The 12416-nt window shown below is 38.7% G+C and overlaps 1 protein-coding gene across 4 annotated transcripts in view; it reads right to left on the bottom strand.

Annotated features, from left to right (window-relative positions):
- CCT6B (chaperonin containing TCP1 subunit 6B) overlaps window positions 1-12416 on the bottom strand; it is a 70953-nt gene that overhangs the window by 36447 nt on the left and 22090 nt on the right. For 3 of the 4 annotated variants that reach the window (XM_055101160.2, XM_003817999.5, XM_063598683.1), the window contains exons 2-5: window positions 12024-12087; window positions 11001-11135; window positions 6886-7059; window positions 4407-4510 (exon numbers count right to left, since the gene is read on the bottom strand). In XM_055101160.2, the coding sequence (XP_054957135.2) occupies window positions 4407-4510; window positions 6886-7059; window positions 11001-11135; window positions 12024-12026 (416 nt within the window). In that variant the 5' untranslated portion in view covers window positions 12027-12087. Of the gene's footprint in view, window positions 1-4406; window positions 4511-6885; window positions 7060-8665; window positions 10064-11000; window positions 11136-12023; window positions 12088-12416 lie in introns of those variants that run through there. The other variant, XM_055101159.2, reaches the window with a different exon arrangement.

The following is a 12416-nucleotide window of genomic DNA, read 5'->3' as shown; positions in this document are numbered from 1 at the left end:
ACACACAATGAAAGTATCAAAGAATAAAGATAAAGGCATTTTCAGGCAAAGAAAAACTGAAAGTATGCCTCCAACAAACTATCACTAAGGAAAATCTACAGGATGAACTTTAGGCAGAAGAAAAGGAATCCCAAATGGAAGGCTGAGATGCAAAAAGCTACACAGATGGCTGGGCGCGGTGGCTCACACCTGTAATCCCAGCACTTTGGGAGGCCAAGGTAGGTGGATTGCTTGATGTCAGGAGTTCAAAACCAGCCTGGCCAACATGGTGAAACCACGTCTCTACTAAAATACAAAAAATTAGATGGGTGTGGTGGTGCACGCCTGTAGTCCCAGCTACTCGGAAGGCTGAGGGAATCACTTGAACCTGGGAAGCGGAAGTTGCAGTGAGCCGAGATCAAGCCACTGCACTCCAGCCTGGTGACAGAGTGACACTCTGTCTCAAAAAAAAAAAAAAGAAAAAGAAGTAAGGCTAAGTAGAAAGTATAAAACAAGATGGCAAACTTTTTAATTTGCTTTTTTTATTGTAATAGCTTTTTGGGGAACAGGTGGTGTTTGGTTACATGACTAAGTTCTTTAGTGGTGATTTCTTAGATTTCGGTGCACCCATCACCCAAGCAGTGTACACTCTACCCAATGTGTAGTCTTTTATCCCTCATCCTCCTCCCACCCTTCCCCCCGGGGTCCCCAAAGTCCACTGTTAAGATGTTAAATTTTAAATCAAATATATCCATAACTGTATTAAATATAAAGGATAAAATGCTCCTGTTAATAAAGAGTATCAGATTTAATATTTTAATCTACCTATATGACACAAAAAATCATGTAAAGAGAGAAAGACTGAAAGTAAAAACATACACAAAGATATGACAGGCAAATACTAATTAAAAGAAAACTGGGCCGGGCACAGTGGCTCATGCCTGTAATCCCAGCACTTTGGGAGGCCAAGGAGGGTGGATCACTTGAGGTCAGGAGTTTGAGACCAGCCTGACCAACATGGTGAAACTCTATCTCTACTAAAAATACAAAATTAGCTGAATGTTGTGGCACATGCCCGCAATACCAGCTACTTGGGAGGCTAAGGCAGGGGAATCACTTGAACCCAGGAGGCAGAGACTGCAGTGAGCCAAGATCACGCCATTGCACTCCAGCCCGGGTAACAGGAGTGAAACTCCATCTCAAAAAAAAAAAAAAAACTGGATGGACCTGGCATGGTGGCTTATTCTGTTCTGTAATCACAGCACTTTGGGAGGCCAAGCAGGTGGATCCCTCCAGCTCAGGAATTTGAGACCAGCCTGGGCAACATGGCAAAACCCTGTCTTGACAAAAAAATATAAAAATTAGCCAGACATGGTGGTGCATATCTGTAGTCCCAGCTACTCAAGAGGCTAAGGTGGGAGGATCACTTGAGCCCAGGTGGTCAAGGCTGCAGTGAGCTGTAATTGTGCCACTGCCCTCTAGCCTGGGTGACAGAGCAAGACCCTGTCTCAGAAAAAAAAAGGAATGGAAAGGAAGGGAAGGGGGAGGGGAGGGGAGGGGAGGGAAAAGAAAAGAAAAGAAAAGAAAAGAGAAAAGAAAAGAAAAGGAGAAAAGCATAGAAAAGAAAAGAAAAGGAGAAAATCATAGAAAAGAAAAGAAAAGGCCGAGCACGGTGGCTCATGCCTACAATCCCAGCACTTTGGGAGGCAGAGGTGGGCGGATCGCCTGAGGTCGGGAGTTCAAGACCAGCCGGACCAACATGGAGAAACCCCATCCCTACTAAAAAAAATACAAAATTAGCTGGGCACGATGGCACATGCCTATAATCCCAGCTACTAGGGAGGCCGAGGCAGAAGAATTGCTTGAACCTGGGAGGCAGAGGTTGCGGTGAGTCGAGATCACACCATTGCACTACAGCCTAGGCAACAAGAGAGAAACACCATCTCAAAAAAAAAAAAAGAAAGGAAAGGAAAGGGAGGGAGGGAAGAAGGAAGGAGGAAGGGAGGGAGGGAAAGGAAGGAAGGAAGGCAGGAAGGAAGGAAGCTAGCTAGCTTGTACAACAGCTTTTAACATGTACAGATTTTTTAAATATAATTATCAATATCAGATAAATTATACTTTTAAAGACATTACTAGAAAAAAGTCACTTCATATCAGTACAAAAGTTCAATGCACCAGAAAATATGTAACAGTTTAAAAACTATGCATCTAAAAAGATTGTCTCAAGATATATAAAGCAAAACTCTCAAAACTAAAGTAAAATATAAACAGGTAGAAAATAATATTGAAAGATATTTATATATTTCACTCAGTAATTGACAGAATAAGCAGTCAAAACATCAATAAGGATATAGAAGTTCTGAACAACAGGATTAACAGGATACCTTGATCTTAATGGACATGTATATAAAAATGTACCTACCAACTGCAGCATACATTCTTTTCAAGTACATGAAACATTAACATAACAAAAGCTGACTATACACTGAGCCACAAAGCAAGTGTCAACAAATTTCAAAGGAGCAAAAATCTCATAGAGCATATTCTCTGACCACAATGTAATTAAGCTAGGTATCAGTAATAACTAAAATTTCCCCATGTTAAGAAACACACTTCTAGTTGAAATTAGAAAATATTTTAAACTGAATAAAAATCATAAGATTACATATCAAAACTTGAAGGATGCAGCTGAATAGTACTTCGAGAAAAATTTAAGGTCTTAAGTACTGTATTCAAAAGCAGGAGACTGAAAATTAATAACCTAAGTAGCTATCACAATAAAACAGAAGCAGCAAAAAAGTCCCCACAAAATTCCAAAAAAGTAAATTAAATAATAAAGAGAAAGACACTGTGAGACGAAAACAAACCTCTGGGGAAAAATTATAACAAGGAAAGAAAGGCATAAATAACACCAGAAATAAATGGTGATACCACTACAGATCCTGCAAACAGGATCCTTATAAAAATTTTATGCCAGTAAGGATATTTATGAACACTTTATACCAAAAATTTCAGAGTTAAACAAAATGGACAAATTTCTAAGAAAACATTACTTACCAAAATGATTCAAAAAGTAAGTAGAAAACCTAATTAGTCCTATAGCCATTAAGAAAATTGCATGAGTGGGGCCGGGCGTGGTGGCTTACGCCTTTAATCCCAGCACTTTGGAAGGCCAAGGCGGGTGGATCACAAGGTGAGGAGTTCGAGACCAGCCTGGCCAACATGGTGAAATCCGTCTCTACTAAAATACAAAAAATTAGGCAGGCGTGGTGCCACACACCTGTAGTCCCAGCTACTCAGAAGGCTGAGGCAGGGAAATCACTTGAACCCAGTAGGCGGAGGTTGCAGTGAGCCAAGATCACGCCATTGCACTCCAGCCTGGGGGACAGAGTGAGACTCCATCTCAAAAAAAAAAAAGAAGAAGAAGAAGAAGAAGAAAATTGCATGAGTAATCAAATATCTTCCCACAAAAACTCTTCAAGACAAATAATCAGACTTTTCCAAAATAATTATCAAGGTGAAAAACAATGAGAGGAAGAAAGAACCTACAAATTAACAAATTAACAGAGACTAAAAGAGATATCACCTAAGTGCACTAAACAGACTGTGCGTAGATCTTAATCCAAACAAAACTGAAAAAAATCTGAGACAACTGTTAGACAAATTAGACTATAAACTGGAAATGTGATAGTATTAATGAGTTATTCATTTTTAAGGTGTTATAATGTTTTGTGGATATATTAGGTAAAAGCAGGGGGTTTATGTTTTATGGATTATATGATATTTACAGGTGGTATATGATGTCTGGATTTGCTTCAAAATAATCCTAGGTGGGAGGGGGAAAGAGGGAAGGGTATGCTTCATATGTTAGAAATTGATAAAGATAGCTAACAGTTGTGTGGAAATTCCCTATTCTGTTCTCTCTATATATGTTCACAGTTTTCTATAATACAAAGTTTTAAAAGAGTAAATCCAAAATCAACATGGTACTCCATAATCTGGTCCCTTTTGCCTCACCTCCTCTCCCTGTGCTCCAGGCACACTGTAACAACCTAGTCACACTTCTGCCTCAGGACCCTTTCAGAGGTCATTCCTTCTGCTTAGAACCCTCTTATTCCAGATGTGCACATGGCTAGCTCCCCTGTTTCTTCAGAGACCTCTTAGCTCTCCAGGTTCTTATCAGAGTAGTCTTCCCTGTCCACTATAAAATCACACACATGATTTTTTTTCTATTTCAATTAGAAACATAAGCTTCTTGGGGAAAGAAATTCTGTTCTGTTTACTCTCATTCCCATTACCTAGAGCAGTGACTTAATATATGTTGAATGAATATATTTATGTTGAATAAAAGTAAGTAATGAATTTAATAAAAGAATATCTTTAAAAAATTCTAGAACCCATATGTTGTCAAAGCTTATGTAATTTACTTTGTATCGGTTCCTAATTTATGCTTCATCTCCATTATTTCTACCATGAAGAGATCAATAGGGTAACCTGGTCTTCTAACAGCCAAAACAGAATCCACCACAACCTGAAAGAGAAATGAATGAGAACAGTTAAGTTATTTGGACTACTAAAATAAACCAAGGGCCCAAACAATCTATCACCAGACTAAGGAGATAAAAGCCTTCAGGATTCAAAACCTAGGGCAAGACCAATATGTGCCACTTTACTATGGATGCTAACAATAGCCAATGCCAACAGACACTTTAGAGTCTAAAGAAACTTCAGAGATCATTAGGTACAAACCTTTTATTTTACAGATAAGGCAACTGAGATAAGACCTTAAGAAGTCACAGTTTTTAAATAAGATCTAACAGCTAGTAACAGGGCCGGGACTAGAATTCAGGGCTCCCTAACTGCCCAGCGACTACTCTTTCTATCATACCAAGACTATCCAAACTTTTCCACCAAAGGACACCTTAATGGAAAAGAAGGAAAGGTAATCTAAGGTAATAGCTCCAATTTGCTGGCTGTAATAACAGGAAATGTTAAAGTCTCATGTTTTATCGTGAAAAGTTTCCATGTCATCCCATAATATGTTCATCTCAATGTAAAAATAATGTTTTCCCCCAAAATTGTAAAGTAAAATTGACACTCCAGAAAGATACGTCTCATTTATTCTGTCACATATGACCAGGGATATACAATTTAAGAAGCATAGCACAACACGTCTTATTGCTTAGCTCAGAAAATGATATAAAAATAATAAATAACTGCAGAAATTAAGGGCTAAGTTATAACTACCCTAAAATATACATAAAGCAGAAAAAACTGTATCTTAGAAAACTTTGCCTGAGGTGACATAATATTTTATTTTAGAGGCAAATAAGAAATAGGACAAAGGCCATTGGATAGTGAGAATATCACTGTTTCTGTAACTCTAAAACAGAATGGGTGCCCTAGCAGCATGAAGATTTGGGGCCATTCAAGTACTCTAACAGCAGAAAACACAGCAGAGCCTTTCTTCTGACTCTGCTCATCAAGAAATTGTCTGATCTTAATCTGATTTCCCAAGTTGTTTTTTTTAACGGTAAGGAGAATCGATCAGAAACAACTCAAGTATTCCAGTACATTTGGCATTTGTAGTTCTCAAAGTAAATTATTAAGGTAGTATTCTGCTTTGTATGTCAATGTCTTGTGAATTTGTTTCCTAAGAATTTATCATTCTTCCTGGTAAACAAATATATTCAAGTTTCAGAAATTACAAAGCTGAAAAAACAATAATGATATCAAATCATTGCCACATGATAAAAGCCTTCCCAAAATATCCAGCCAATCTTGTCTTTATATAAAATATATATATATATATATATATATTTTTTTTTTAAGACAAAGTTTCACTCTGTCACCCAGGCTAGAGTGCAATGGCATGATGTCAGCTCACTGCAACCTCCCCCTCCCTCCCAGAGTGATTCTCCTGCCTTGGCCTCCCAAGTAGCTGGGATTACAGGTGCCTGCTACCATGCCCAGCTAATTTTTGTATTTTGAGTAGAGACAGGATTTCACCATGTTGGCCAGGCTGGTCTCAAACTCCTGACCTCAGGTCGTCTCCCCACCTCGGCCTCCTAAAGTGCTGGGATTACAACCATGAGCCACCGTGCCCAGCCTATATAACATATATTCTACCTTTAGAAATAAACAAAACACTGGCCAGATGTGGTGACTTCATGCCTGTAATCCCAGCACTTTGGAAGCCCGAGGTGGGTGGATCATTTGAGGTCAGGAGTTCAAGACAAGCTTTGGTAACATAGTGAGACCCCATCTCTACTAAAAATACAGAAATTAGCCAGGCGTGGTGGCACGCACCTGTAATCCCAGCTACTCGGGAGGCTGAGGTAGGAGAATCGTTTGAACCTGGGAGATGGGGGTTGCAGTGAGCTGAGATCATGACACTGCACTCCAGCCTGAGTGACAGAGTAAGACTCTGTCTCAAATAAATTAATAAAAGAAATAAACTAAACAAACATACATTTCCAATATGTGAATATTAATATATTAATATATCATATCACATTTCATTATATTGGTAACCTTATCTACAAGGTACACTGCTAAAACAACTATCTTGTGTGTCACCTCACATAATAAAATATGGACTGCTAGGTTTAAAAAGACCAGTATACTATTCAAGAGCTTCCACAGGAGATGATCTGCAGGCAGCCAAACCTCTCCCAACTTTCAAGTCACGTTTAAAAAAAGGCCTAGTATGATACTTCTGAAAATTACAAATACTGTTCTGACCAGTCAAATCTAATCTACAGTTAGGCCTATACAATAATTGTCTGTCTTCCATATTTTATGCCCAAAAAACCACATGAAATACTTGATTATCTTACAGAAAAAGAAAAATATCACCATGCATTAGGCTATATTTGTTCTGAATGCAAAAGTTTAATAACATACCTCTGTTAACACATCAGCCAGTTCAGCATGAACTTTAGTTTGTAATGATGTTCTAGCTACATCTAAGAGGATTTTTCTTTTCATCTCCTTTGTCACTTTAACTTCCTCCAAAACTTCAAGTGCTTTTATCTTTGCAGCTTCAAATCCTTCAGCTATTATTCTAGGGTGCAGGCCCTGTTACATCAACATAAAATTATAAATTATAAAATAAGTCACCCAATGTAAAAGTAACCAACCTGTCTGATTATTATGTCCAAAAAAAGTTACTCACATTAATGCCATGAAATATAAGTGTACATAATTTATAAAAGTCATTTTAGCGCTTCATACTTGAAATAATCTCAACCTTAACAGTAAGGCTTCAAGTCTAGTATAAAAAATTACAGAAGTCCTTTTTATTTCCAAAAATTATGACTACATTGTTGTTATGTGGTGCCCTTCTGAATGGGCACACATAAAAAGATTCCTTTCAATGCAGAGGAAAAGAACCACCACTGAATTGGGGAAAAGTGGCAGATAGAACACTGTGGTGTCTACCACTTCACCAAGTGATCAAAGTTAACATCACAATAATGAGACAGACAGGCATCACATGCCTGCTGACATGATGCATTCAGTAGAAAACAACAGTTCTATGGTATTTCGGCCAACAATCTGTAACCTAAGTTTAATTGAGGAAATAGGCAAATCCACACTGAGGGACTTTCTACAAAATAAATGGCTTAAAAGTAGCAATATCATGAAGCATAAAAGGCAGCTCAGGAACTAGTCTAGCTTAAAGGATACTAAAGGAACACGACAACTGAGTGCAATGCATGAACTTAGATCTTTTTTTTCTATAAAGAGCACTATTAATATAAGTGGTGAAGTTTGAATAGAATGCAGATTAGATAACAGTAATGTATCAATGTGTTAACATTATTATTAATTTCCTGGTTTTTATAACTATACTGCAATTATATAATTCCCTGGTTTTAAGAAATATACACTGAAATATTTAGATCATGTCTGCAACATACAGTTTAGAAAAGAATAAGTACACTGATACTAAGGAAGAGAACAGGGCAGGCAGGCAATGAGAGAAATGAAAATGCTTGAAGAATCTGGGTAAAAAGTATACAGGAATTCTTTGTAGTATGTTTGCAACTTTTCTATAGGTCTAAAATTATGAAAAAATATTTTAATAGTATTTTTTGTTCCATAAAATAATACACAAACTTTGTGAAAGCTAGCACTTGGTCTAATTCATTCCCTTACTACTTTTCTTTACATCAATCCTTAATAATCTTTAAAAGTTGACATTGAGTATTTGTGCTAGACATGACTAAGAGTTTTACACAAGTTATTTAATTCTCTAGCCACATCATGAAGTGGGTATTATTATTTTTTTTTCCTATTTCACAGATGAGAAGACCGAGGCTTAAAGGGATAATGTAATTTGCCTTAGATCACCAAGATAATAAGAAGTGAAACCAGGTTGTTTAAACCCATGAGACCTGACTTTAGAGCTTATGTTATTAACCATTTTCAAAAATGTCTTCAAGCTAGGACCCCACAATCTCTCATCCAGACTACCATGAAAACCTCTGGTCTAGACTCCCTTAAAACCATCCCCCAAATACTTAAAATGCCAACCTGACCATATCAGTCATTAGTATGTTTCTGTTTGGTCTGTAATACCACTGGATGAAATCTAAGCTTCTTGGTTAGCATACTACATGCCCTCTGATCTGGCTCCCACTTCCCTCTCCAGTCTCTTCTCCACTACTGTTCACATCACCTGAAATTCCAGCAACACCAAAATGCTTGTAGCTTCATACAACACCATGTTGCTTGTCTTCTCTGTGACTTTGCTTATGTTGTTCCTTCTGCCTGGAAAGCCATTCTCCTCACCCCTTGCTCTTTTGTCTGGTTCACTCCTCCTCATCCTGAAGATTTAGGCCAGGCCTTATCTCCTCCAGAGAGTTCTTCCTGACTACTTCAGGCTAGTTTAGGACGTCCCTCCAGCGTCAGTGATTCCATCATATACTGTGCCCGGCTCTATCACTGCACCACCACAGAGTTTCATAATGTCTGTTAGCATCTCACCCTTGCCAAACTCCTTTCTTCCTAACCCAACCCTAATTCAGTTTGGGTTTCCCTCTCCCACTTGTGCTTTGGAGAAAGCTGATCTTATCCCCAGCTCAAGGAGTGGATCCTGATTAGTCTAAGTCAATTCCCATAAAAACTGTTACTGGCTTGGGATGGACATAATACTAAAGTTGGCCCAATCATACTAAAGAAAAGCCTCCTGAATGGCTTTATCTTGCCCTCTGCCTAATTTCCTCTGACAGTCTTTCTTTGCTCTCCTCTGTCCTCTCTCTCCTCTCTTGTCTCTCTCTCTTTCTTTTAGAGACTGGGTCTCACTCTGTCACCCAGGCTGGAGTACACTGGTGAAATCATGGCTTACTGCGGCCTCCACCTCCTGGGTTCAGGCAATCCTCCTGCCTCAGCCTCCCAAGTAGCCAGAACCACATGCAGCATGCCACCAAGCCTAATTTTTTTTTTATTATTTCTAAAGACAGGGTCTCACTATGTTGCCCAGGCTGGTCTCAAATTCCTGGGCTCAAGTGATCCTCCTGCCTCAGCCTCCCAAAGTGCTGGGACTACAAGCGTGAGCCACTGTGCCCAGCCAGTCTTACTTTCTTTTTCTTTCCTTTTTTTTTTTTTTTTTTTTTGAGATGGAGTTTCACTCTTGTTGCCCAGGCTAGAGTATGATGGCACAATCTTGGCTCACCGCAATCTCCGCCTCCTGGGTTCAAGCAATTCTCCTGCCTCAGCCTCCTGAGTAGCTGGGATCACAGGTGTGCACCACCACGCCTGGCTAATTTTGTATTTTTAGCAGAGACAGGGTTTCTCCACGTTGGTCAGGCTGGTCTCGAACTCCCGACCTCAGGTGATCCACCTGCCTCGGCCTCCCAAAGTGCTGGGATTACAGGTGTGAGCCACCGCACCTGGCCTCTTACTTTCAAGATGGAAATACTCTTAGGATGAAACAGCACTGTGAGTGGAAGAGGTAAGAGGCAAAGAACCTGTGTACTTGATGACTGAATTTTGTTATCACACAACCTGACAGTCTGCCTTATCTCTCAATTTTCTATTATGGGAGATAATCATTTCCTTATTGTTCAAGTGAGTTTTAGTCAAGTTGTTTACAGCCAAAAGCATCCTAAGTTGCAAGTACTGAATTAATAGAAAATTCCCAATACTAAACGAAACACAGAGAATCATTTTGACTAGGTTACTCTTTGCTGAAATGGTCCCTGAAAGAGAGAAAAAATTCAGATATGGAGAAAAGAGATACTTAATTAGAGAAAGGTAGAAATGTACATGATGTTTTCTGAGGCCAGTGAACGGAGGAGTCTGGCTGAAGTAGATGATTTATAAAGAAAATGAAACTAGAAAGGAAGGTAAATTCACAATAAGGAAAACCTTCAATAATTTTTCTCCAGTTGTTTTATAAAGGTGCATAATTTGGTTTCAACTTTATCTATGGTGTTTTCTTTCTTAATTACCCATGGATACATGGGTAATTTTTTACTTTTTTAGGTCCGTTAAATATTTCATTTTTAAAAGAGGTATATAATTCCAACGAAAGGCATTATTTTGGCCAACAAAGTTCATTATTATTTCCATTTATAATTGTCCAAGAATATCTTAATTAAAATTAACTGTTTAGACCAGGCACGGCGGCTCATGCCTGTAATCCCAGCACTCTGGGAGGCCGAGGCAGGTGGATCACCTGAGGTCAGGAGCTCAAGACCAGACTGGCCATGATGGTGAAACCCTGTCTCTAAAAAAAATACAAACATTAGCCAGGCATGATGGCGCATGCCTGTAATCCCAGCTACTCGGGAAGCTGAAGCAGGAGAATTGATTGAACCTGGGAGGCGGAGGTTGCAGTGAGCCGAGATTCTGCCACTGCACTCCAGCCTGGGCGACACAGTGAGACTCCATCTCAAAATTAATTAATTAATTAATTAAAACAAAATCAACTGTCTAAAACTCAACCATTTTACTAGTTAAAAAAATAATTTGCCATTCAAAATAACATATAAACTGTGAAATTCTAATACCTCAGAAATGTACAGATCAGCTTGTTTTAATAACTCTCCAATAATTAGAACATTTGAAGTAGTACCATCTCCTGTGACGTCATCCTGAGCTGTTGCTACTTTTGCTATCAAGGAAGCTGTTGGATGTTGAATTTGCTGGAAAAAGCAAGCAACAGATTTAAAAAGACAGGATGAGATAAGGAAGTAGGTCACCAAAAGCAAGATAACCTAGGGGTCAGTAGCAAAATTAAAAAATGAAATAAGCTTCATTCTACAAGTTTACAAGTTTTGTGTTATCAATACCTAAATGTCAAGTCCAAAATTTTAAAAATGACAGGTAATGAGGCCTGAACATTTCATAAAAGTCTTTGCTTCAGAATGCAATGACATTTCTAAAATAAGATTAAATCATTCAATCTCAAAATGAATACATGTATTAAACTTGCAAAGGATATTTTTATTTTTCCATAATTACAAAGAACATAAGGCAATGCCCTTAAAAGATATTATTGATTTATAAGTATGCCTAAGTATACAAAGTATGTATAAGTATACAAAGACTTGGAAACAGCCAAAAAAAAAACTTTTTTTTTTTTTTTTTTTTGAGACAGGGTTTCACTCTGCCACCCAGGCTGGAGTGCAGTGGCACAATCTCATTCACTGCAGCCTTGGCCTCCTGGGCTCAAGTGATCCTCTCACCTCAGCCTCCAGAGTAGCTGGGACTATAGGCGTATGTCACCACACTGAGCAAAATTTTTTTTTTTTTTTTTGTAGAGACGGTTTTCACCATGTTGCCCAGCCTGGTCTTGAACTCCTGGGCTCAAGCAATTTGGCCACCTCAGCCTCCCAAAGTGTTGGGATTACAGGAGTGAGCTACCACACCCGGCCAAAAAAATTTTTTTATTGAGGTCTAATTCAACAGTCTTCAGCATATCTCAAGACTGCAGTATTTAGCTCACAGCCTTGGCTTAAAGATACACAAGTTCTACTATGCTTCTAATTAAGGCTTATTAAGGTTTATTAAAGTCAGCAGCATCAGCTCACCATCTCATCGAGCAGCACATTGCCATCTTTGGTGAGTTTGATGTCACCTGCACCAGAAACAAGCCTGTTCAGAGAAGAATGATATTAACTTCATGTGGTAGGAAGACACTCCCAGTGCTTGCCACTCCATTATCCTTAATAGAGGGAACTGGGCTCGGAAAACTTCCACTGTACCATGGGAATATGCCATGGTAATTACCACCATTTGCAGCTCACAGAATCATTTCTCCCCAGATGGACAGCTTATGGAGATTTCATTCCAAATGGACCATTTACAGGTTTAAAGATAAAAGCACTTGATGAGTTATGAACAGTGGTTTGGTCAAAGAATACTTGGAAGTCTACAAAGCACAAATTCGCAAATTTCCTGCAGGTTTTAATTTTGGTGAATGT

Source organism: Pan paniscus, chromosome 19 (genome assembly GCF_029289425.2).
Source record: "Pan paniscus chromosome 19, NHGRI_mPanPan1-v2.0_pri, whole genome shotgun sequence".
Lineage (NCBI taxonomy): Eukaryota > Metazoa > Chordata > Mammalia > Primates > Hominidae > Pan > Pan paniscus.
Note: the sequence above shows the minus strand (reverse complement) of the source record. Positions and strands in the feature narration are given on the sequence as shown.